The 25,585-nt window shown below is 42.4% G+C and overlaps 2 protein-coding genes across 3 annotated transcripts in view; one reads left to right on the top strand and one right to left on the bottom strand.

Annotated features, from left to right (window-relative positions):
• ASB2 (ankyrin repeat and SOCS box containing 2) overlaps positions 1 to 17,946 on the top strand; it is a 31,609-nt gene extending 13,663 nt beyond the window's left edge. For both annotated transcript variants that reach the window (XM_027890268.1, XM_027890269.1), the window contains 6 exons: positions 290 to 445; positions 2,494 to 2,739; positions 4,271 to 4,442; positions 9,212 to 9,773; positions 13,512 to 13,665; positions 14,396 to 17,946. In XM_027890268.1, coding sequence (XP_027746069.1) covers positions 290 to 445; positions 2,494 to 2,739; positions 4,271 to 4,442; positions 9,212 to 9,773; positions 13,512 to 13,665; positions 14,396 to 14,532 — 1,427 coding nt within the window. In that variant the 3' untranslated portion in view covers positions 14,533 to 17,946. The remainder of the gene's footprint in view (positions 1 to 289; positions 446 to 2,493; positions 2,740 to 4,270; positions 4,443 to 9,211; positions 9,774 to 13,511; positions 13,666 to 14,395) is intronic.
• A 2,175-nt stretch (positions 17,947 to 20,121) lies between these two features.
• Positions 20,122 to 22,334, bottom strand: FAM181A (family with sequence similarity 181 member A). The gene is made up of 2 exons (XM_027890267.1): positions 21,980 to 22,334; positions 20,122 to 21,662 (listed from the first exon to the last, which is right to left on the bottom strand). Exon 2 carries the CDS (start codon positions 21,589 to 21,591, stop codon positions 20,722 to 20,724), a length of 870 nt encoding a protein of 289 aa, XP_027746068.1. The 5' UTR covers positions 21,592 to 21,662; positions 21,980 to 22,334; the 3' UTR covers positions 20,122 to 20,721.
• Positions 22,335 to 25,585: the final 3,251 nt, after the last annotated feature.

Genomic DNA, 25,585 nt, shown 5'->3' with positions numbered 1-25,585 from the left:
ATTAACTCCTGTAGTTTGTTTTCAGATTGCTGCTGAAATTTCTCAACAGCTTTCTACATCCCTAGTGGTCATAGCTGAACATTTCAATCTAAACTGGTGACAGATTTAGATATTCAATCTGAATTATAGTAATTTATAGTACATTCCTAACTTGTATTGATCATGGAAAAGGAAAAGAAATAAGCAGTAAAAACTTACTTGAGACTCCAAGGATTTTGGGAGGTGATGATGCAGTAGATACTTGTGCACTACATGCCCTAATGACTTTGGGCTCACCATTCCTCCACAGCGTACCCCAACACCATTGACCAACGCACCCTCAATGAGGAGACAGCTCTCTACCTGGCCACCAGCCGGGGCAACCTGGACTGCCTGCTCACCCTGCTGCAGGCTGGGGCTGAGCCTGACATCTCCAACAAGGCCAGAGAAACACCGCTCTACAAAGGTGTGTAGCTGCTTTTCCAGGGATGCTGAACTCTTCTGGCGCCAGCAAGGCAGAACTGCAGGGTCATTTGTGATGAAGGGCAGAAACTCAGCAATTAGCTCCTGTTTTCTACTTCTCTGCAGTAGTCCTCTATCTCTTATGTCTGACCTGCCATGCCACGGCCTTTTTTCTTATCTGCAACAGAAACAGGATTAGCAGCTGCCCTGTAGGGTGCAGGCTTTGATGTAGTGCTGGGAGGGGCGTGTGAGTGGTTCAGTGGGGTCCTAAGCACAGGCTGTCTACACAATGTCCCAAACTTATAGAAAGCTGGAGAGTACTGGAATATGTATGCTTTTCTAAACAGTAGGATCTAAGTAGATGTTAGATGTGGGAGTACAGTGATTGTAGGCATGCCAGTGGTTCATATACTATGTGGGTCAGGCCTAGCCGTGTCCTATGGGAGAGGCATAAAATTACAAATAATTCAGTGAGGTGGATAAAGTATTTAACGTGGACATATGACTTTGCTGCTAGTTGGAGAGAACACTTTCTTCCTTTAGCAGAATATCAATACATCCATGATATCACAAAGATTCACAGAAGGAGATGATCTCTAACACCTTCACGTCAATCCCTCTTTGCTCCTGCCATGACAACTTTTAGCACTCTAAAACATTAAAAGCTCACATTACTGGTTAAAACACCAATCTCACCTCCAAGTTTGGAGGTGACACGCCCATCATTAGAGCTGCTCAGTTTAAAATGCATTTGTTTTAAAATTCTGGCTTTTAGTTGGCTAAGGGAATGCTGTTCAGCTGTGCATTAAACACATAGTAGTGGTGGTAATAGTAGTGCTCATAGTAATAATAGTAACAACAACAATGATATGAAAACACCCTTTAGCCAGAGAAAAACTCTTAGTAAGAATGTGCTAGCGCTGATGCAATATATTCTAGTTTATCTTCCAACAACAAAAAAAAGAAAAAACCCCAAACAAACAAACCAAACCAAAACAAAAAACCCACAACAATCAAACAAAAATCTACCATAACAAAGTATCCATCCCTCATATGGAAGCAAATTAAACTCTTCAGAGCTATAGATAGGTAATTACAGAAGCATCCAGTTACATAGTTAAATTCAGTACATATGAGTGACACGTGTTTATGAGAGAGAAAGCTGTGGAGATACCCCAAGCAAAGGATCAAAACCAAAAGGTGGGACTTCTGTGAAAAAAAGACACTATTACTTCAAAGAGAAAAAAACAATTGCTATGAAATGTACTGGCCTCTCTTCTGTACATTGTACAACAAATGCTAATTGGAGTTTGTAAATGTAGCTGCTTATCCTATGTACCCCTGGTTTGGGATCCCACCATAAAAGTGTGTGGGAAACCTGATGATTTGGGATCCAAAAAGCAATGGGACAAATTTGTAGAATAAAAATCAACAAAATGCTATTAATGGTCAAGAATCCTTCTTTAGCTCAGGATAGTCTTTAACTAAAAATTGTTTCAGGCTGAGAAAGTGCTACTGACTCACACAATTACTGTTTTCTAAGGATCCTTTTCTGGGTACTGTTGGTTTGAACTTTTTTTTTAATTTTCTTGTCTATATAGAGCTTTATCTGCAGTCCAGGACAGTAAGACAAAGAGTCAATTTGCACAGAATTTGGAAAGAAAGTGTTCAAGTCATGTGATTTATGTAACGCATTTGTTCTTCATAAATTATTTCCTGCACATTTGTCACCTCACTTTGTCACTGTCATGTCCGTTTGGTACAAATGTGCTGGACTGGGTTCCCCCCAGTACCAGGCTTGGCATAACCATTGCACAGGACACTTAGCTCCCACCAGCTCCCAGCTGAAGATTGGTTTTACTATCGCATCCTTTAGGAGTCCCAGACACCATTGTTTGGCAGCAGCCTGGGCCGTCATATTGACCTGAATTGGTCCTTGGTCTTACTATGGCTTACTTGTGTCACACTGCCTTAGGCTACATGAAATGGATACACAACACCCAGAATATTTTCAAAGGCCTGTCCTAGTCTCTTCCCATTTTTCCAAAACAGCTTGTGAGCGTAAGAACGCGGAGGCCGCAAGACTCCTGGTACAGTACAACGCAGATACCAACCATCGTTGCAATCGAGGATGGACTGCTCTCCATGAGGCTGTCTCCCGAAATGACCTGGAGATTATTGATATCCTTGTGAAAGGTGGTGCCAAGATTGAGTCGGCAAACGCCTACGGGATCACTTCTTTATTCGTGGCAGCTGAGAGTGGGCAGCTGGAAGCCTTGAGATATCTTGCAAAATGCGGTGAGTACAGCTGTGCCATCACATGCCTTTATTAATTTAATTCTTAATAATTCAAAGTTCCCAGTAACTCTCCCTGGCTCCTTTTTTGTGTCTCTGGAGGCAAGACCTAAAATTTTACACGACCAGTTAGTCCATCGTACTGCCTACAGTGCTAGAAACTAAGCCAGAATGTGATTTGTGTTCCAAACTAGATAGATATGAGGATTTCCTAAAGTTCAATTTTGAAAAAAATATGCAGGAGAAAATCCAATAAAGCTGCTCAATTGTTTCAAGCCTGAAAAGGTCCTCTGAAAATCCCCAGAATGATATCATTCATTGTTTATTATGAGCAATGTTCGTCATAAAAAGGGTTTCTTTCTCATTAGGAATGTAGTCCCTCATTATCTTTTGTCACTGAAGTTCTCCTGATGTTTCCAGCTACAGCATCTTCAGAGGGCCAAACACAACACAGATGTTTCAGCTTAGGGTGAGAACACAGGGAAATGTTCTCTTTGGCAGAGACTTTTCATGATCAAACATGATTTCTTTGTTGGAATTTAGAAGCAAAACTCCAATGAACTGTCATTCCCATTTAGGATACACACATAGAGCAGTATATGGTACAGTATATGACAGTTCAAATCCGGGCTTTTAGGCCTTGAATATCTACAACAGAAAAGGCTAGATTCCAAATTGCTTGTGGCAAAAAAGTATTGTCTTGGTTTATACTTGCATGTTCTTTATTAAGCCAAGCACACATTAGAGCTCAAGAAAGAAAAATTCTGACATAATCTAGTAGCTCATTAATTTTATTTTTTGTTTTGGTAAAACCATTTGGAGCCAAACTTCAGCTCTCACGGAATGAAGAGATATGACCTCAGGTGCTGAGTTTTGAAATGCAATATTCATCGATTAAGACATGCCCAAATAAAGCCTGTTTAGAATTGTTGCTTGGCACTGTGCAGATGTCTTTTTATAGAGTATTATTTTAGCCTGGATATGTACTAAAATTAAAACGTAGTATAAATACTATAAATGTAATTATAGTGTGAATATATAGAGTATGAATGATATGTATAAACATGTATCATAAACACATACCCATAGAATTTTGTAAAGCACCTATTGAGACGGTCTAGTCCAAGCTCCTGATCAGGAATAGCGTATATACATAGCAAAAACATATAAATACCAATGGAATTATTGTGTTTGAAGGAAAGGCCACGCTATATAAAGAACAAGCCATTTTAAAGTTTTTTCCTCCTTTGAGCTATAGCTGAATGGAGTCTGGATTCATGGTTGGTTCCTAATGGTTGCCACCTATGACAAACTCTCCCTCATAAAATTCCCATCATATTAAAAGCCAGTGTAAATCTATGATATAATGGTGTATAACTGATATGACTATATCATCTCTGATATGACCTCATTCACATCCCCAGCCAGCACATTTTGTAGCTGCAGTGTTATGGAGATGCATGTCTTTATTCAAAGTACGTTCCTTCCACTTGATTTTAATATTTTGGTGCTAAATAGTTTTCTTCCTTCCTAGGCGCTGATATAAATACTCAAGCCAGTGATAATGCCTCTGCCCTTTATGAAGCCTGTAAAAATGGACACGTACATATTGTGGAGTTTCTTTTGTCCCAAGGAGCAGATGCTAACAAAGCCAATAAGGATGGCCTGTTACCTCTTCACATAGCAGCCAAAAAAGGGATTTGCGAGTAAGTTTTATTTATTTCATAGTTTCATCTTTTAGACAATAATCCAATATTCTTATGAAAAGGAAAATGTAATGTTTCAGATCTAATTCTTGGCATTATGAGCAAGGGAGCTACTAGTTGAGAATGGAGGCTTCTGCTAGCAGAGCTTGGGCCAGAAATCATGAAGAGTGTGTTTGCAGGTTGGGATGGGATGGGGTGAGCAGGAATGCAGGGTGAAAGATTTTTTTAACTTTACCAAGACATTACCTGTCACAGCTAAATAACATCATGTATCTTGGAAGTAGATTAAACTGAGCTCCTCAAAACATTCTTGAGATGAAATTAAAATAGTATTGGTGGGGAATGTTAGTCCTCAACAGTTTTCGCAGAGTAGTTCCCTACATGAGTCCATTGTGATTCTTCTACACAAGCAGAAGATCTTAGATTCATCTCTGCTATGTTCAGGTTTTATTGACAATAATTCAGTTGCCTACAGCAGGAAGTGGTTAAGTGAATCTCTAGGGCATTAGTGAGATTGTTGCTAGAATATAGTGTTCAGTTCTGGTATTCTCCCTTTCAGAAACCTTTCAGGAAATTGGAATAGCTTCAGAAAAGGAGAACAAGAATTGCTCATGGCCTGGAAAATATATTTTATTACTGAGTGATTAAATAACTCTTAATTATAGCAGACACATGCATAAAATGACCCGGTGGTGTCTGTCTGAAATGAAACATGTTTGGGATAGAGCTGAGCAAATTCTTTAAACAGTGAGAATAGTAATAGTAGAAAAAATAACGAGGAATCAGGTAGATTTTTGCAGTCCTCTGAAACAGAGGTGTTTCTGGGAAAGGAACAAACTCTGCAGTCTGTGATAAAGGATATCAATTTAGAAGATGCTGTCTAGGATGGGATTTTTACACTGTCATGTAAATAGCATTTACCCAGCCCTTTTAAAATTTGGGACATTGCAGCATTCTTCTGAATCTGGACTCCATAGCATATACTTTTGATTCTACAGCAAGTTTTAGTTCCTGCCTTTAACCCCTCACTGCTGGAAGGGTGAGCGACCCACACTTATTTTGCAAAACACAGTCAGATCTTGCAGTGACAAACCCCTTTTCTGACTGTAGAGGACTCTTCTGACTATTGTAGAATCTATCAAAATACTTCTAGGAACAGGCAAATGAGACAACAAGCAAATGAGAGAGTCTATCCAACTGCAATGACTGTTTCTGGACAATACAGCTATCTTTGCAGACAACTGCTAGAGTGGATTCTTACATATTTCACGATGTCTAAAGAATAAAAGCTTTTGACATCATTACACCCTCCCATAATGTTTTTCATCCTAGCATATAGGTTTGCTTGGGATTGTCAATTAAGCTTGTCAAAACACTTTGTTAGACCTCAGGATATTAATTTTCTGTAGCTGGAGTTGGCTTACTTGTGCAAGCTGTGTATTCTAGAGGGAAGCTCAATGTCGAATTATGTAACAGGTTTATACACTTACACCATGTTCAAGGACACCCCGCACAGATTAATGCAAGTATCATTCAAAATTTTCTCCAGGGTTTGATTTACAAAGACATTTCCTTGTGCCAGAGACAGAACCCAGTTCCAGTTGCTCACTTTTGAAAAAGTTTATCTTAAAGTACAGTAAGTTGGACTGTATCCAGTTTGTATATAAAGTCTGACCCAGCTCTCTTAATATTTTCCTCCCCTCAACTCACACTACAACCTGAAAGAAATTTACATGGAGACTCTGCAACGTGAATCCGCCCCTATGTACGAAAGCAAGAGCTTGATTCACGTCTTATATCTGTTATTCCTGACAACCAGCAGCATAAATGAGACCAGAATTTAGGCCAAACTCTGTTTTCCTTCACTTGCAAAAGACCGAGCACAAATTTTTATGCACAACTGCTGCAAACTAAGTGCAAGAGAAAGACAAAAGAAAGAGATATTCTCTTATAAATATTTATCTAAATGACAAAGCTTTAGCCCAATTGGCTGATCATTCCTAATTCCTATGGTATTCAGTAAAATAACACCCTTCACGGTGACCTCTGTGTTCCTGCAGATCTAGTATGTAATTCTGCAGGAATTCCACACTTCAACTTTTTGCCAGAGCACGAAGGCTCCTTACCATCAAAAAGCCAAGAATGTGGTCCCAGGGCTCAACTGTCAACTCTTGTTGCTTGCTGTTTGTTTATTTTAAATGACACCTTGTCAATACTGACCTGAAATTCATAACAGTCATCTCCTGAGCTGTAGGACAACTGCAAGCAGCCATTTAACTCTTTCCTCCTCAGAACTAAGATGCTGAGAAGACAAGACTTTGTGAAGTGTGAGCAAACTTATTAAGTAAATAGAAATCAGTAAACTCTTGGTACACTCCTACTAAGGATGCTCAGCCTCCTGCTCCATATAATTTCTAACAAATAGAAATCACAGAAGCAGGTGTCAGGGATAAGGAGAAACTTGGCACCATTTCAAAACTGTACACGAAGCTCAGCCCAGTGACAGACATGGGCTGTAGTCTGACTTCTCTGGTCTTGGCTGCCTTCATTTGAGCTGCATTCTCCCCATAGAGAGACAAGAAAGGCTTCAGAAATAGAAGCACCAAATTGCTAAACCAATCCACTTTGAAAGGTGAGAAAAAGAGACAAGTTCAAGCTACACAATTAAATTGATACAATTTTGATGTTTCCTGCTTATCATACCAGAACAAATGTGGAGTACAGGGACTGTACTGAGCTCTAGGACACTAGCATTCGTATGCAGAGCCTGAGTGTGGCACCCCTGCAGAGAGGTTGAGGTCCTCCTTGCAAGCGAAATGATGCAGTGCCTCTTTAACTCAGATGTGAAGAGCTGGCTGAACCGCATACACTGGAGGGAAAGAACAAAACAGACGCTTAAATCTTCAAAACATTTGATCATGGGATGACTAATGCTGGTACTTGGCATGGTGTCCTCGCAGTGCTCTGTGCCCTTTTTGTTATTAGGCTCTTACAGAACATTTGCTGATGGTGGGAAGTTGCCAACTCACCAGCACCCAAACCTCTTGCTCCCTGGCGAGTGTCACAGTGCTGGAAAATCAGTGCGGCTGCTTAGAAAAAAAAGGTGCTTAATTTCCCAAGATATTTACATAATTTAGAAAGCCTTTTTGTTTAAAAATGAGATGTAGAAGTAACTTGGAGACATCATTAGTCCACCATGTAAATAGGAACATAATCCTGTAAAGTGCAATGCATCTTCAACTCTTATTTCAGCTCCTGGGAGTGTTGGAGGCTCAGTCTTTCACAGGATCATTTCACAGGATCACAAGATTGTCACAAACAAAGGTTTTACTGAGACTGGCACTTATATTTGGATTAGTTCATTATGTAAATATATGTTTGAGGGCCCAGTGTTGGGACTAGCCATTGCAGTCAAGCTGAAGATTCACAGCATTTTAAAAGAGACATACTACATGGTAGGAAACTGAGCTTTGCATGGTTGTATGTTACCAGAGCTGCTGGCTGCTAGATAGAGGAGTCTGCACAGGAGGGAAAAAAAGAAACTGTGCTTGGCTTGCTAACTCCCACAAGTTCCTATTTAGATATCCGTCTCTCCACAGACATTATGTAGGGAGCATGGTCATCTCCAGAGACAGCAGGCAGACTCAAGCTGGATGGTCCCTAGTCTCTATCTGAAAGAACTGTAAGGTGACTTGTCTCTATCTACAGAATCAACCTAGTGCCTTGGCTAAACTGCCCAAATTGATGAGCAGGAAATGAAAGTTTAACCCATTGGGTTGGTCATGCACCTCCAGTGACATCTATGCAGACATAAAAATGATCACAGATTCGCAACTGCAGGGCTCCTATACATCATATATTTGAAATTCACGTTACATAATGAGAGCAGCTTGATTTATGTTGTTGTGTTTAAGGCCACATCATGCGTTCCAATAGCAATCCCTCACTACTGGGGTTTAGGACTTGGCTGTACATTTTTTCTCCCTTGGCTAAAACATGGAAACCAGCCTGGAGAATATTTTTATTTCTTTTTCTCCCCTTTACTAATTGTCCTTTTGGCTCTCCATGATCTGGGATGAACAATGACAGCCCAATGGGTTTGCCACAGCCAAAAGCCACACAGTGAGGCCTCCAAGATAGGGATCAATGCAGGGCAATAACTGAATTGTAAAATCTGCCAGGGGAGGCCTGAGAACCAAATACGTATTTTAACCTATGCCTTTTGCTGTGGCTGTGAGCCACAAGACCTGCCAGCACTTCATGTTGGCACCCTTCTCTGCTGAGCAATAAAGCAATCCCTACAAAGGTGAGGAGATACAGCCTTTCTGCTGGCACCTCAGGCTGGAGGATGTGTGCCTTTTTCTCCAGTCCTACCCACTGCATTATGATGAAGGTGCAGGACATCTGGTAGATCCTGGCTGGTTGTCTGCTATTTGGGCTGTGGAACCTAAGAAAGTTACATGAGGGTAGGTGAGTGCCAGAATGTCTCCCCTGTAGTTGCCATCACATCACAGAAACTGGCTGGTAATTAAAAAAAAAAAAAGTGTTCCTCCATTAGAGAGGGGATCACGCAACTCACATTTTTGGCAAGGTAGGAGCAGAGAGAGTTGTTGACAGGTTTAAAGTTTACACCCTGCTTTCTCTCAGAGTTGTTCCTGTGCCCAAGTTAGCAGGCTCTGTCTTATGGGTACAACCATAAAGCTATGATTTGGTGTAGGATTGTAAATCCCCTCGAGCTCACCGCTATTCACTGACTCTCCTGCTGGCAGGATTGTCTCCATGCTGATCCCTGTGACCAGCCGCACCCGCATCAAACGTAGTGGCATCAGCCCCCTGCACTTGGCGGCTGAACGGAACAACGATGACATCTTGGAGGAGCTGATAGATGCTGGCTACGACGTCAACAGTGCCCTCTCCAATGAGCGGTCCTGCCTTTATGAGGACAGACGCACCACTCCCCTCTATTTTGCAGTTTTTAACAACAATATCTATGCCACAGAGCTCCTGCTGCAAGCCGGAGCCAACCCCAATGTTGACTTGATCAACCCATTACTCATCTCCATCCGTCACGGCTGCATGAAGACCATGAAACTGCTCCTTGACCATGGAGCAAACATTGATGCCTATATATCAACTCATCCCACCACATTTCCAGCTACCATCATGTTTTCAATGAAGTACCTCTCTGTGCTGAAATATCTCCTGGATCTGGGCTGTGATGCAAGTTCCTGTTTCGAGTGTCAGTATGGGAATGGCCCCCACCCTGCCTTAAATTACAGACGGGAAAGACTTAATGATCCTCAGCTGACCAAGGAGCCAACTGTAGTACAGGTAAGCACTTCCCAGTCTACCTGTAGGACTTCTGAGGACAACTCCTACCCACAGATCTTTACAAATTTAGTTTATTTTTTTCTCCCAACTTTCTGGTGAGAGAAGTTGCCACTATCCCTACTTTATTTACAGAAAAAAGGCTTGGTAAGTGTCTGTGAATGTTCCAAGTTCACATTCAGTGACAGCAGGAAGGTAGGCAACAGCCGCTGCAGCCTCACAGCTTGAACTCACAGTGAATTATAACCATCTTGACGGTCTTACCGGCAGTTCTACAATATTCTTTTTCTCTGGGCCTGAGGTGCAGGAGTGAGGCATGTTTTCCTGACAGATGTATGGGTGGTAGCATACAGATAGTAGAAACCTGCTTTTTTTCATATGCCCTGTAAGATTTGTTTTGTCTGATACAGAATTTTAGCTACTGGTTACATTAAAATTGTCTAGTGCTTCACTTTATGAGGGTAGTGAATGTAAATATTTGCAACCTCTAAGTCTACTGGCTAAGCAGGCATGGAGAGAGAGAGCATAAATTATTACATTAGCTATATGACTGTAAGTTATATTTGAAGTTTTCACAAGAGGTTAGGAGATTTAGATCCATAATTTCATATTTTCAAAGATACAGATTTTCATATGCACATTTTATACATGTATCTTTGCAGTACTTTCCAAAGTGCAGCTGGGCTCAGCTTCCATTGTACTGGAATTGGACTCTCAGTCCTTCAAATGGACTTCGAAGAATCTCAGATTACATTTTTTTTCTGATTTCTGTATGTTCTCTCCTTCCAGTATATCTCAAATGAAGTCTGACCATCCACTCAAAATTTGCTATCCTTCAAAATGCTAAAAAAAAAAAAGAAATTTCAGCACATCACTCTTTCTATTTTGCAAAGAACCGTGGAAGAAATAAATCAGGTTCTGTCTAGCTTAAGTGTAGCTTTGAGGGGTTCAGAAGAATCTCAAAGACATGGTTACCAGTAAATGTTGTTCAGTGGCAGAAAGAATAAAGGAAAACCTTAAAAGATCCTAGGAAATCTTTACCTTATTATCAGTTCTGTCTTCCAAAAGATTTTACTCTCCAGTAACACACCTGGAGAAAAAAAAAAAAAACAACGAAAACAAAAAAAATCTTACAAAGAAGATGGTAAGAGTCCATCACAATAATCTTTTATCCCAAACGGAGCTGATTTTTCCCTGAGAATGTTTGCCACAGCAAAATTCTTCCTGGATTCCACTTTTTTTTTGAAAAGAAAAATTAATAAAATGTATCATCTCCAGTCCTTGATCCATGATATGGTAGCACGTAGAGTGAACAGAGAGATGGAATTCCAAGGCAGGGAGAGAGGGTTTGTCTGTAGCCCTCTATGGTATCCTAGCCATTCAAAAATAGTACCCTCTGGATCTCACCTAAAACTATTGCCTAACAAAATATTAGGTCACTCACGAATAGTTATCTCCTCAAAGATCAGACCACATGAAGCAGAGGTAGCAAAAGCTGTATAAAATTTTATCTGTGCCTAGAGAGAGAGCAGTAAGGGACAAATGCATACACAAAAAAAGCAATTATTTCCCTCTAATATTTTTTTTAATTGCTTTTACTGCTAGGATTTTGGTTAACAAAAGTAAGGCATGTGTGGTGTAGCTTCAAGATATACAGTTATGCTATGGTTTGTGTTCTGAAATACGGAGGGTCTTACGAAACTATAGACTTCTCCACACAAAGGACGTGCATTTTCTATTTGCTTGTGTAAGATTATGTAAGGGCAATAAATTTGAATGATTAGTCTTTGTAAGACTGAGCTACTGTGAGTGGATTTGGAAAATGCATAACTATAAATCATTACTGATGCCACTAAATTAATGTGTCCTGGAGAAAGTGAAGGCAGAAAAACGGTTGCTGCCTCCCTCTACATTTCCAGAATTGCTGTCAAACCCATGAAGGTGGGGAGAGAGGTATCGTACTGCTGTGAGAGGGCATTCAGGTTTCTGCTGAGGGTGTAGGCTCAGAGCCTCTTTGTCCCTGAGTTAATCCCATTGCCTGCAGTTGCAGGTTTGCATTATTTTCCTACAATTTTTTGTGTTTATTTTTCTGCAATGTATTTTAAAAATGTTCATTCCAGAAAATCTTTTTGTAGATTGAGCTTGTGAATAGGGAAGAGAGAAAGAGGCAGGCAAGGCCTCTGAAAGAGACAAGAACAGAGCAAGTAAGATCCACTGCATTATTGCTCTACATGTGTCTTCTTTTAAACTCTGATAAAGCAGTTGCTGCATGGAGGTGGCAGTGCAGATCCCCGTCTAGCACATCCTATGGGTAACTGCATGGCAGTGGCATATGCACTGGAAAAGGACAGCCAGGTATACTAACTGAAATTCCTATAAGCAGTCCAGGAAGGAAACTGGGGGTTGTCCACTATGATCCTTCTGACATCACTGTATCTAGTTTTTCTGGGAAACACTACACAGTAATGTTCACTGAAAAATAAGAATCAGAAGAGTAGTAAACACCTCTGTGAATGATCCCACCCTGAGTAAGATAGCCTTATTTTCTGCAACTTTATTCCTTACTGGGTGAGATAATACAATTTTATTTCCAAATAAGAGTATCCACACAACAGTTTAATGCATTTTGAGTTAGGACTCATGGATGTATAATCAAATTTGATCTAGTTACAGGAGCTTAGACTGGAAGAGGTTTAAGCTGGTGCATTTTGTTTCCAATTTGGTGTGAGCTTGGAGGGTGTTTGCATACAGTCTCAGTGATGGATGGTGCTTAAGCCACCATCATTCAGTTGGCTTCAGCTGTGTGCCTGAGTTCTTATTCACATAGCATGATTTAATTCATGTTAAACTTCCTGACGGTTCACATGCAGATATGTCCACAGATATCTTCATCATATGCAGAACACTAGAAGAGACAGATGAGGCTGACTTGTGTAATATACATATTTAGGTTAATGTGGGAAGAAAAGTCACTACTTTTTTGAAATAAAACTGCCTAAAGTCAGGTTCTTAAGTCTATGCTGCAGTATCTCCATAAGCAGCCCACCATGCAATGGCACAGAGTGCTCTGCAGCTTGCACTGCAGGCAATAGAAAATTTGCCTGATCCAGGACTGAGCAAGGAAGATGCCTCTCTATTAGGCCCAGGATAGTTTTCCCATAGTGAGTAAAACTGCCTGGGATTTATCTGGGTAGAGACTTCTTCCATTCTCACAACTTATTTCTAGTGAGATGTTTGGTCCCCAAAAGCTGCAGATACCAGTGGGTTCATAAGAAGCAGGAGGTGCTGTGCTCTGCTGAATCTCACTCTTTCCCTAAGCCTCCTTTTGCACAGTTGCCCCACAGAGCCCCTCTGAAGATGGGAAAGCAACCGAGAATGCTTGGTCATAGTGCTCTGGGCTGCATGGACCTTTCAGCAGCCCCTAACTGACTTGGGACAACTTTCTCCTGCCCTCACACTTCTGTGGAAGTAGGACCTTTGGACTTGTAAACAATTCAGCATTCTTCCATGCTCCAGAGCTAAGACTTCACATGGGATTTGTGTCATCCTGGAACTGTAAAGAGGGGTTCTACTCTCAGTTGTCAAAGAATAGGCTTTTGTTTTCTGAAGGGAAACTGGTGATTTCCTCACAGCTGGTTGAAGGGTGGGACCATCAAAGTTGTCAGGGCTATTGCTATTGTTGCTGTTTCCACAAGTGCATTCATATCCCACTGACTGTAGTTAATTTGTTTTTCCTTGAAGTTTTGTGAAATGGTGTCCACTCCAGAGATAAGTCGCTGGGCTGGGCCAATCATTGATGTTCTCCTGGATTATGTGGGTAACGTGCAGCTCTGTTCCCGGCTAAAGGAGCACATTGACAGCTATGAGGACTGGGCCATCATTAAAGAAAAAGCAGGTATGGTCACCCAGGAGAGAATCTGACATAACTAGTCCCATTGTTAGATTCAAAACCTCAGTCACCATCTCCTCATTTCCATAAAACGGAAAGGATTTCCCTACTGTGACTGAATTATACTTTGGACCCGGTATTAGGCACTAGAAATTTCTGTGGTGTCACTTACTGTGATGTGAAATGTACACCAGGCATGGATTTGAGAATGAGCATTGCGATGCAGAAAGACCCATTTGGCTGTACTTGGGGTGCAGTCAGGTCAGGACAGGTGGGCAGACAATCCCTACAGCAGCCTCATGACCAGAGGCATTTAAAGCCTTTATTTCTACTGTGCTCTCCTAAATATCCTTTCCCTCAAGATACAAAGTCTTTCATAGATAGTATCAGAATTAGTTTTCTGGCACCAAGCTAAATTTGGTACCTACTGCCTTTATTTTCAGTGGGAAGGCTGAATACTTTGAAGTGGCTTATGTAGATCCTCTTAGAAAGCCCATTACTAAGGCTGATGGTACAGATGAGTACAGCACTCCACTCTCCAACCCCGCTTTCTTTCCTGTGTCATATTCCAGGAAGATGATCTATCAGTCTTGGACGCCTTATCCCTTCATTACAGAAAACCACCCCTTTTTATATTCCTTCTCCCATTTTCTCTTCACACTGTTCTGACCAAGCTGAGCTGTCCATTTGAAGTTAAAACCGTCCTGCTCATGTTTCTGACCTACCTATCTTTCAGAACCTCCACGACCTCTTTCCCATCTTTGCCGCATCAAGGTACGAAGCCTGGTTGGAAGAAACCGTATTAAGCTTCTTGACACCTTGCCACTCCCAGACAGACTGATCCGATACTTACAGCACAATTACACACAGTGAACCAAGGCATGCTGGATATGCAATGGCTTCCCAGCATGGCACCCAGCATCACCAGCATGGCAAGGGCCTACAGCGGGGAGAAATTGCTGCTGGCTTGGTCAAGCACTCTCCAATGACTAATCTAAGAGAAATATGCATTTGAAGCATGAGTGAGAAGAAGATGGAGGAGACAGAGCTAAACACAGGACTGTTGTTAGATTTTTCAAGAGCAAACACATATGATTCACCTCTGATCTTGGTCTGCAAAGAACAAGAAATGAAAGCTGACAGTGACAAATAAGTAGTACCAATACTTGGTGAGGAATACGAAGGTATCCTGGAGCTGTGATGAAGCTTAGCTTCCTTGCTGTGATCACAATTAAGAAATTGTCAAGAGTCAACATATTTGGGAAGACAATCACATTTCCTTCACTGACTGAGATTTTTATTGTACTTTCTATTCTATTGTTTGGATTTCTGCGAAGTGTGCTGATTGCTAATTCTCTGGTACTTTTACACCATCTTGCTAACACTTTTGCTTTCTTTTTTTGTACCTTTCTTATTGAGTAGAGTACTTGATTTCTGAACACTCAAATCTCAGAATTATTCAATAGACTAAAATCCAGAAATTATGAAGGCTTTAAAAATCAAGGCAAGGTTTATTTAAGGAGGAAGTAAGAACTGTATTTGCACATAGTGAATGGAGTTCATTCTGTATTACATTTACAATGTCATTCTGCTTGAGAGAATTTCATAGACTGGGGATTTGAAAGCAAATCTGAGCGCTTTTTTTTTTCCTTGGTATAAATGAGAAGTAGCTGCACTGTAAACAGTAGGTTTACACTGTCATGTGTCTGGTTTCAGAACAGAACAAAGCCCTAGAGGACAGGGAACAGAGGGTTGTGTGAAGGAGAGAGGCAACACTATTAAACCAACTTAATCTGTTCCTCCCCTGGAAGATTTTATCTCTACAAACCCAGCCTTTCCTGACTCCCTGGACCTCTGTGGCTATAACAATACCATCAATGGAAGAAAGAGAAATTTCTTCAAAATTATGGAAGTCAGACTTCAAAATTTATGAAAATGAAACCCAGAATTAGGCTTCCAAATCCTTGTTCAGGTGCCTAAACAATGTCAAGTTGCTTGTACCAGGTGCAGTTCCACTGAAGCCAGGGGGATCACATTTAGTGTCAGATATTAGTGAGGCAGACCAAAAACCTTAGGATTTAGCCCTGAATTTTCTGACTTTGGAAGTCTGAAATATCTATTAGCTCCCTTTGACACTAATAAAAGTTATTATCTTAGCTTCTTTGAAAATTAGGTCACCTATTTACAGCTCAGATCCTCAACTGATTTATGGCAGCTTAACAAGTTACCATCTATCTGCTGAACAACTATAATTGTCCGTGAAATTCTTTTATTGAAGTTTTTAACAAGTCACATTCCCTCACAGCTGGGGAGGCCAAGGAGCCCATGAGTGGTTGCTGGCAGTGACTATGGCTCAGTTGACAGGTGTGACTTGCTGAACTGCTTTGATGAGTGCTTCATTCCTGATTAGGTGCCTAAGGAAGTATGAAAGAACCGAAATTTGGAACGACATCTGTGCAGATCTTATGCTAGAAGCACACTCATTCTTACTTTAGGTGATAAAGGAACTGTGCATCATGGTCTGCTTGAAGTCCCCACCAGAGACATGGCAGATCTGGTTTTATTTATTGGTCTGCATACCATGCACGGAATCAGATAGAAATGTAAGTAAGGAAAATGCACTGCACTGACATTTATTTGTGTGGAGTTTTATACCTTTACACAGGACTAAAGTGTGTTGCACACATATAAGTCTGTCTGGGTACACAAGTTCAGATTCTGTGATGACTTTGTGTGAAATGTGCTCAGCACTTGTGGGACAGGATGTGAGCAGAAGAAAAATTGGTTACAGCTATGACATTCTGCCCATAGCTGTCCCCTACCCCAATGCAAAAGTTGAACAACCAACAGACTTTCAATTCACACTGAACGATGATCTTCTTGCAAAGCTTTGGAAAGTCAGGTGATATTTCATCCAGTGACTTCCTTTACTGTCAATTTAGAATCTACCCACTTGTCTCCTTCACTGTGAACAGGGAATTGCTTTAGGTTAGAAAAATATTGGATGGAGAGAAAAGGGTGGGGTACAGGAAATCTCTAGACCAGTTTTGCAAGTGAAGGCCCTGTGTTGATAAGCAGTACCTTGAGATATAAAATCACCTGTGGAGTTCATGCATCTCTCACTTTCTGGGGATGAACAGCGAAGGTCTGGGTCCTACTCACATTGATTTAAATCAGAAGAAAAGTCCTTGAAATTAAATAAATGTAACAAAGCAGAGTTGTAGAGGGTGATGGATACAAACACAGCTTGCTGGAGACCACTTTAATGTTTGTTTGGAGCACGGTGACAGCCCTGGCTGATAGAAAGGATTCACAATCACCAACTGCATGTAGAACCAGAGGTGGAATTTCATAAGCTATCCTAAAATGGGAATTTCCCCTGAGCCAACACTGTTGTGTCCACAACAGTCTAGCAAGTTGCAATTTCTTATGTGCTTGGAGAAGTTGAAACTAGGTTTGAATGGCACAAATATGGAAAGCCCATTTCTTCTTTCAACCAAGAGAACTTCATTTCTATTGGGAGACCCAGGTCCTGGTTTGCTGTCAACCATCCGTCCTGAGCAGGAGTCACTAAGCTGGAGAGCACTGGTCTGATGGGAATGTAACACAACAGTGGGAAGGATAAGTGCACACTGTGCACAGAAACTGAAGTGAGAAGAGTCTGTCTATTAGAGGGGCAATTTGGTAATTATAATGTTATTGAGTTCTTTCTGCTTGATCATTACAGCAAATCTTCACATACTCAGTTTACAATTATTTGCACTGAAATGGAGCCCACTACCTCTCCACTCCAGTCATTGACATACTATTTTGTGCAAAATACTGAATCTGCACAAATTCAATGTGCCTTTAATGCATCTGCCTAGAAGTTACTGTGAAAAGAAAAAAAGCCCAAAACCCAACCAAACCAGGCTTTATAAGCAGATCAGTAGTTCTAGTGCAAAGTAAAGTGGCTTGTTTTTACTGAGTGTGATAAACATACTCCTTCCAAGACAATGACTTTATGTGAAATGTTCTAGGAATATTTCACGACCAGGTTACTGTACTTTTTTTACTGCAAAATGTGCAATTCACTTGATGTTCTTGTGCACTTTTTTGTGGTTTTTTTTTTTTTTTTAATTTCATTTTGTATGAAAGCTTTTTGATTTACCTCTCCCTTCCCACTATTTATAAAAGCTATTGTGGTTTTAGAAGTTTAAAACTGCATTGTTCTAGTAAATAGCAGCTCTCAAATGTTATGTTTCCATCTTTCAAACAAAGTATGAATAAACAAGTATATTCTGAAGAGTTATCAGCTGTCCTGAATAACAAAAGCCAAACACAAAAATGTCCAGGAACATTCTGAATCAATCCAAGCTTGAACAATTAATAATTCTGATGTTAATCTCAGGGATGAGAGAACAGTACATATTACTAGAGAGGAGACAGAGTTGCTATTCTCTGCAAACCTTTTAGAAAGTCTCACACATCCCCATTCAGTGATTCTGAATATACTTAACAATTGTCTTCTGTTCATTTATGTTTTACTTCACTGCTGCTCCAGTTCAAAGCCCCAGCAAGGGCCATCCATGTCACAAAGGATTTTAAAAAATAGCATTAGTTTAAATCTGAGAGTAAGAGCATAAATATCTGAGTCAGAAGTCATTTAGAATGATCTGGTTCCATCCTTTAAAAAATGCTATTCTACTACATTGAAAATGTGCAGCAATATACATTCAAATAAGAAAGACTTAAAGAAGAAAAAGAAAACAAAGAATTTAATATTCAAAAAAATAGAATCTTGATTTTAACTCTCTTCTTTCTCTGGATTTCTTCAGAAATAAAATTTATACAGAGGCTATCCACTTTGCCAAGTATTTTAATTCTGATGGAAATCCATATTCCGGTGTGATACACAGCACTTTGAAATTTCCCTTCTGAATTCAAGCAGGACCACTTGCGCATAGCAATCTCTGCAATACCTGTAGCTCATTCCATTACCTGCTCTGCTTACCCAAACCAATACCAAGGAGGCTGCTCTGCACTGATAGTAGTGAGACAGAGTTCAACATCTGGCTTAATCTGGATTACAAAAGTGACATAGAGCTATTGATGGACCCCTATTTCCATGTAAAAAAATTCCTTGCCTACAGCTCTGTAAATTAAAAGCTGTTGTTCTCCAATTAACTTCAGTAGGGGTGCTGCCTCTGTTTTCTGTTAGTCTCCTTGGGAATGGGACAGTTTCCTCACAGATATTTTTTCCAGAAAGGGAAAGGCATCTACGTTCCTATCTTCACTTCTGGATCAAGAGCTAACCTGATGTCTTTAACATCTAGATCAGCTCTTTACCACCTCACACCTTGCATGCAGTTGGAGGAACCAAAGACAGTTCCTGCTCTCTCTCCTATAGGAATAGTCTGTGCAGGACTGATACATACATTAAGTGCTGGTAGCAGGGAGAAAGCAATGAAAGCCATCTCCACTTCTACTTTTGCCTTGCTCTACTAACATGTTACAGATGTTGTTTCCATAAAAGTGAACATTGTTTGGATACATAAAGTTTGGGGAAAGAATTAAATACTTTTAGCCTGGGAGTAGTTTATATCCTAACGAAAGTTGCAACCTGGTTCTGCAACACCAAGGCCCATCAGAAGATCCAAAATGGCACTCAGATGATAATTTTCCTCAGACGATAATTTTCGCCTGACTGCAATGTGCTTGAACAAAGTGTTGCCTGTTTTTCCCCTTGCAGAGATACCAGGAATCATAAAGAGCTACACTAGTCAGAGACCAAACTGATCAAGGCCACTTTTTATTGAATATGGGTGAAGTTCCCATTAGCTTCAGCAACAGTACAGGTTCAGGCCTTGGGATATCACAGGTGTCCATTCTCTGGCCCTTTTCCCCCTCAAAATATACTTCTCTTGACTTTGATGATATACTCCAGTATAACTGAATAGATACATACATCTGCAATATTAAACCTCCAGATCTCATGTTCTGTGTCCTAGTACCACTTTTTCAATGCATTTAAGAGAAACCTAACTTAAAAAAAAATTTTGTAATAAATTCTCCAATGCCAATTTGTTGAAATAATTAGGAAAATACTAGGCAAAACATTTACAGCCAGGTATTGTGATACCATCTTAAATTCAGGCAAAAAAAAAAAAGACGTCTGTGAGCCAGAAATCAATGCAGGCTATTCTTTACACTTTTTTCCTTCTATCGTACTTCATGGTTTTGTATTAAACTAATACAATTCTTCATTTGTTCAGTTAGTGCAGAGCAATTCTTGATGTGGAAATTCATCCTGCTTCCATTTGCACCAGCTTAATGCTAGCTAATTTCCCAGCATCAGAATTACTTTCAAGGTTATATCAGTCTGCATAGGCAGAGATTTCAGCCTTCATATCTCCCCATCCATTGCAAATAAAACCTATGTCTACCCAGTGGAATAAATCACCAAAATAAAATTAACCTCCTTTCTTCCCTTATTTTTTTTCTTTTAATTATTTCAGTATTTACATATAACAAGAGCTTAATTCAATCACAAGTGTGGTTTCTACATTAAATACTGTCCTTCCAGTCTCTTGCATGCAAAACAAAGTGACCTGAATATCTTGACTTCTCTGGAATAACTTTAAAGAACAAAAACTTTTTGAATGGGTTTAATTAATTTCATTTCACTGCTGCTGCTGCAGGGCAGCCCCAGAAAGATGTTCCCACATGGAGGAGGTCTTCTAGGTGTTACAAGTGCGGCTATGAATGGCCTGCAGCCCTGCTCACTGCGGCTCAGACAATGCCCATCAATGCAAGAGCCCTGGTTTGCCTCATGCTCCATGCCACCAGTTTCATAAGGTTTATTCCTGATTTACACCCGCATACTGAGAGGAAAGTGGAGCCCAAGTAGCTTCCCTATAGTTACTAATTCCCCCCAGCCCGCCCACGAGGAAGAGGGTGTGATCACCGGTCTCCTTCCCCTGCCCCTCCATGCTGCCAGCAGCTCATGCCCAGTGGCTGACCGGGCATTTCAATTCATCCTCAGAAGCTGTCATGTTCAGTATGACTCCAACACCTGCCCCGCTAAAGATAGCCAAAAACATTGAAGATGGGTGGGGGGATGGCGGGTTTGGTGGGGATGGGTTTCAGAACCATGGGCCTGTACAGTTTCTGCCCTGTGCCATCAGCCTCTTTGCAGAAGTGTGGCACCTCCGCCGGCAGTGTGGCTGCACTCTTCCTCCACAGTCCCAGTCCCGGGAAGGGTGATGGGGGCAGTGCTCCTGGGGGCTGGTACACCCCTGTCCCAGGGCAAGGGAAGGGGCAGCAGGTCCAGGCACCCATCCGGCCTGAGAGGACCCCGGCTGGGTCTTTCTCCCCAGCATGTGGTGCAGGGTCAGGAGGGTTCTCTGGGTCAGCAGCATCTGGGCTCCGTTTGCTTTTCTTCCCCTCATAGGGAGGAGGGTCCCTGGGGGCTGGGAGCCCCTCAGGACTGGCAGGAAAGGCCCTGGTCGTCAGGCTCTGAGCTGGCCGTGGTTCTTCCCAGAAAGAGGCAGGGAGCTGTCGCTTTCTCATGGGCACCTGGTCCGGTCGGATAGCATCAGGTTTTTGCTCCTGCAAAACCCGTTCCCCGGTGAGGCTCTCCTCTGCCTCAATTGTCTGCATCACCTTCTCAGCGGCAGCCCCACCATGGGGATTGGAGTCAGGTGCCTCGGGCTGGGGGCCACGGCCCCGATCCTCTGCCCCCCTGCGCCAGCCACACTCAGAGGGTTTGCTGGGGTGACACCGTGGCATCCGTGAGTACTTCTGAGAAAACCGCTTGAGCTGCTTCTGCAAGTATTTTCTATGGTCAACTGACCGGCGACAAGGAGCTGATTTATCCAGAGCCGCTTTGATGTCGCTGGAGGCCAGGTTGACGAAGTTCAGTAGGGTTTTTACCTCACTGTCTGATGCCATCTCACTGGATGCACTGTGCAGAGTTTCTCATGAAAAGTTTATAATCCAGCTTTGGACCAACCTTGGCAAACCTGCAAAACATGACGGGCAGACTTAAGAGCGAGAAGCTTTGGTTCAAATAGCACCAAGCAAATGGAGGAAAGGTGGGGGGACATGTCAAACTTCTCAGCCACCCAAACAAGTTTCTGTCACCTCTCCTCCATGCAGGCAAACTCCTGTCGGAGCCGACGCGTGCCCACAGCCCACAGCCCCGCACTGCTGCCCCAGCACACACCGGCACGGGGACTGGCTCATGAATGCCAGCCAGCTCGGCACCTAATCTTGTTAGATAGCACTGAAGTGGGCAGAAGCCGGGGTGGCCTCCCTGTAAGCAAGCATGGACACTCACCCGGCGCGCGGCAGCTTTTCTCACTGGTGCTGGCGGCTGTGTTGCAGCAGAGAAGAGCCCCTTCCCTGCTAATCTCGTTAGGCAGGTTACACACCGCCAACCTCGGTGGAGGCAGCCAGGGCCCGCCAGTGTTTGGATGCAGTTTAGCAAGCACTTGAGCAAGCTGAATGAATATCGACTCCGGCGAGTTCGGGGCTCTCCCAGGCCAATCAGAAGCCACTTTGCCAAATACAAAGCATCCCAATCAGGCATCAGCCTCCCCTCCTTGCATTCTTTGCCATCACAAATTGTCTCCATGGGGACAGCCACAGAAAGACAGCTAATAAATACAATCATTTCCCCACGATTTCTACCATTCTCCCCATCCTCTTCACCCCTATGGAAGCCTTTCTTTTAAAAACAACACAGTCTGAAGTGAAAATGCTTCAGGATGAGGACGAACTAGGAAAGTTTAGACACCCTTTTCCCTGCACTCCCCAAAGCTCTCTGGGGGCTGATACTAACCATGCTTCATTGGCACAGGACAATGTAATACGGGGGACTGGACTAGCCTACTTTTAACCGTTCTCCATCAGAGCCATTTTTTTTTTTTAAGGGTAGGATGATGTCAGAAAAAGGTAGGAAAGGAACAAATCTCTAAAGAGATGTGCAGATATCCATGGAAAGGGAGCTTGAGCGCTCAAGAATCTTGTCTTTATGTTTGCCCCCTCAATTGAGTTACACAAAAGCTGAATTACCCATTCAAACTACACGAACAAAAGGATGGAGTTGGATAGTACTCTTGCATCTGTAGTCAAACAGTTAGAGACTTAAATCGAGTCGTCATGATGGAGAAAGAGTTAGACAAAGCCCATAGAATTGCCATCAGCAAACATTTTCCTGTGTCATATTAGTGGGTCTCCATGACTCCCCCTGGCCTGGGGACAATAGCACAAGTTTGCACACTCGACTACTGTCACCCTGCCAACGCTGGCAAGGAGCAGAAACAGGACAATCCTTTAAGGGGAAAGCATGCCCGCTGCAGGGAAGGTAAGAAGAGAGGGAAGAAAAGGCGTGTGAAATGCTAATTGAGCTGCTTCCTTTACTGATCCAGAGTTATGTGAGCCCTCCGCCTTCTTGCAGGCTTATCCCTGAGGGGTGGCAATTACTTAATAGCACAGTAAAACCTAGAGCTGAAGGAAGAGGAGAGCAGAAGAGCTGCCCTTGGTGTGCACTGGTCACAGTGATGACACAGAGCTGGCAGCAGCCTATATGCCAGCCAGGACTCATTGCCTCCCACAACTGGAGTAGCATTGCCCCTGATCTCCAGTCCACAGCACCCTGGGGATGAGAAGACTGGAGGGGGGCATAGTACCTGTGCACCCACTGTCAGGGAGATGCTACCAGCTCTAAACCAAACACACACATACCGTGGGGAAAGCAGGGACTGAAGTCCAAGCCGTTTTGCAAGTAAAATCTACCTTATTGATGTAAGGCATCAAAAGCCTGAGCAATGAGTGTTGAAAACAGCTATATTTTACAATTATTTTACTGATAGTTATTTTATTTTATTCAATTTTCATCAGAGGAGGTCAAGATCTGGACTGTGCAATTATACAAAACTCTGGACAGAGGCCTCAAGGCTGACTCTTCAGTGTCTCTGTACTGGTGCACGCAGTACTGACATCCCTATTCACATAATTTCTCCCAGTGTGGCCTGAGCCACATGTGATGGTGGCCAGGTTCAGGTGTTTCAGGTCTAGGGAGACTCTAGAGTTAGCACATCCTGCAACAGAATGTGCTACACAGTTTATGGCACCACAGTGGGCTGTAAGAGGGTGGCTAATTTGCTACTTGCAGATGTGCCTATCTCCTCCAGTTTATATTTCAGAAGTAGTTCATTCCCTAGAAAACCTGGGGCAGCAAGCCCTGCCTACACCCTCTGTCATCTACTTAGCCAGCACTCAAACCTCTGTTCTGTTTTCAGATCATTTGTGGGGGGCAATTTCCAGTCACCTATTTGAGCATCTCTTTCAAGATTTGCTACCTGGAGCTTGGCCCCTCTCTGTGGCCTGACACAGACACTTCTGTGCCCTTGAGCCTACAGGGAGAGGTTTTGTCTAGCTCACTGAAAGAGATGTACACCAAGGGATCATGTCTCTGTTTGCAGGAACAAACTGCCTCCTGTGCTTGAACTTCCAAATCCAGCCTGGACATCACAAAGCACAGTACAGTCTCCCAGTAAAGGTAGTTGATTTCCCAAGGGGGTAAGAGGGGGAAACGGAGAGACATGTGACAGATGCCTGGGAGTAAAGGATCGTTCTCAGCATGTCAATGAACTGTATCCTCAGAGACCCGATAAACTCATGCCATGTATTATGTGATCTGCATCCAATCACAGGGACTCAAGACCCCAAGTCTGTGCTCTGAGACTGACGGCTAAGGGATCAGCTAACTGAGGAGGGTGGATATGCCTTGCCTGCTTACTGGGAGATAATGAAAACCCAGCACCCCTCAAACATACTTACTGCAGAAGCCCATTCCAAGCTCCTAGACTACAGCCATGCCAGTCCTCTCCCAGAAGGATGCTTGTGCAGGATCTGGCTCCTTGGGCACCACATGGTAGGGGTGGAGGGGCTCCCCATGCTTTCTACGCTCAGTGCTCTGGCATCCCATTCTCCTGCAGCTGGGTAACAGTGGGGTGCCAGAGGGGAATGAACCAGCAAGCAGGATTTAAAAACCAGAGCAACCCACCCTTTCAAGGTCAGACTCAGGTTGAGCTGCACAGGGTTTTCTCTAAGAGGCCACCGGAGCCCTTTTGTTCCTCGCTGCTCTCACCATGTTCATCCCAATGTACATGTGAAAGGAACAATTAACAATAGGGCACTCCTCTACGAGGATCCAATGCACTTTGAAGTGTCCACCAACCAAAGGCTCAAGAATGATACATCATTTTCCACTGTGAACGTGTCAAACTAGTACAGCAATTGAAAAAATGTCTCCACATGCCTTCCCAGCATGCAGACAGGGACCAGCTGGAGAGCCACTTCATATCCAACATGTCACCCCCTGACAGCTGTCTTCTTGGGAATTTTTGGTATGTAAAGTTTTCTGGCTCATTTTTTAAAGTAAAGAACAAGTATTAAGCAATTCATTTCAAAATTGCAGTCAGACCTCTTCTAAAATGCAGTATTTCCTTCAAGACTGAATGAAGAAGATTTTCTTGCACAAAAATACCTGCAAAGTGCTTTTAAAGTGTCACTCGTTGTAAGTGATGTCAATATGTAGTCACTTCTATATCAAAATCTCCCACGACTTTTTTCCAGGATGAGGGGCTCATTCAGCAAAGGTATTCCAGTATCAGGCTGTCCTGGACCATGTGAGCAGATGCACTAACCACAACACACACCATTAACTGGGGCAGGGATCCCTCTCTCCTAAGTGCCACAAGCATTTCAAAGAGCAGGAATACCCAAATCACGCTGGTAAAGTAAAGGGCAGCTCACTGAACAGCCGACAGTACAGAAATGTCAGAGGTCACTGTTCTGATGCTTCCGTTACCTAAAAATTCTTTTTACTCCACTAAAACAAAGCTCTTTCTACATCTCAGCCAAAGGGGAGAGGAGA

Source organism: Empidonax traillii, unplaced genomic scaffold, assembly GCF_003031625.1.
Source record: "Empidonax traillii isolate 1590-97213 ecotype Southwest subspecies unplaced genomic scaffold, ASM303162v1 scaffold283:size781446, whole genome shotgun sequence".
Lineage (NCBI taxonomy): Eukaryota > Metazoa > Chordata > Aves > Passeriformes > Tyrannidae > Empidonax > Empidonax traillii.
This window is presented reverse-complemented; position numbering and strand designations above follow the sequence as displayed.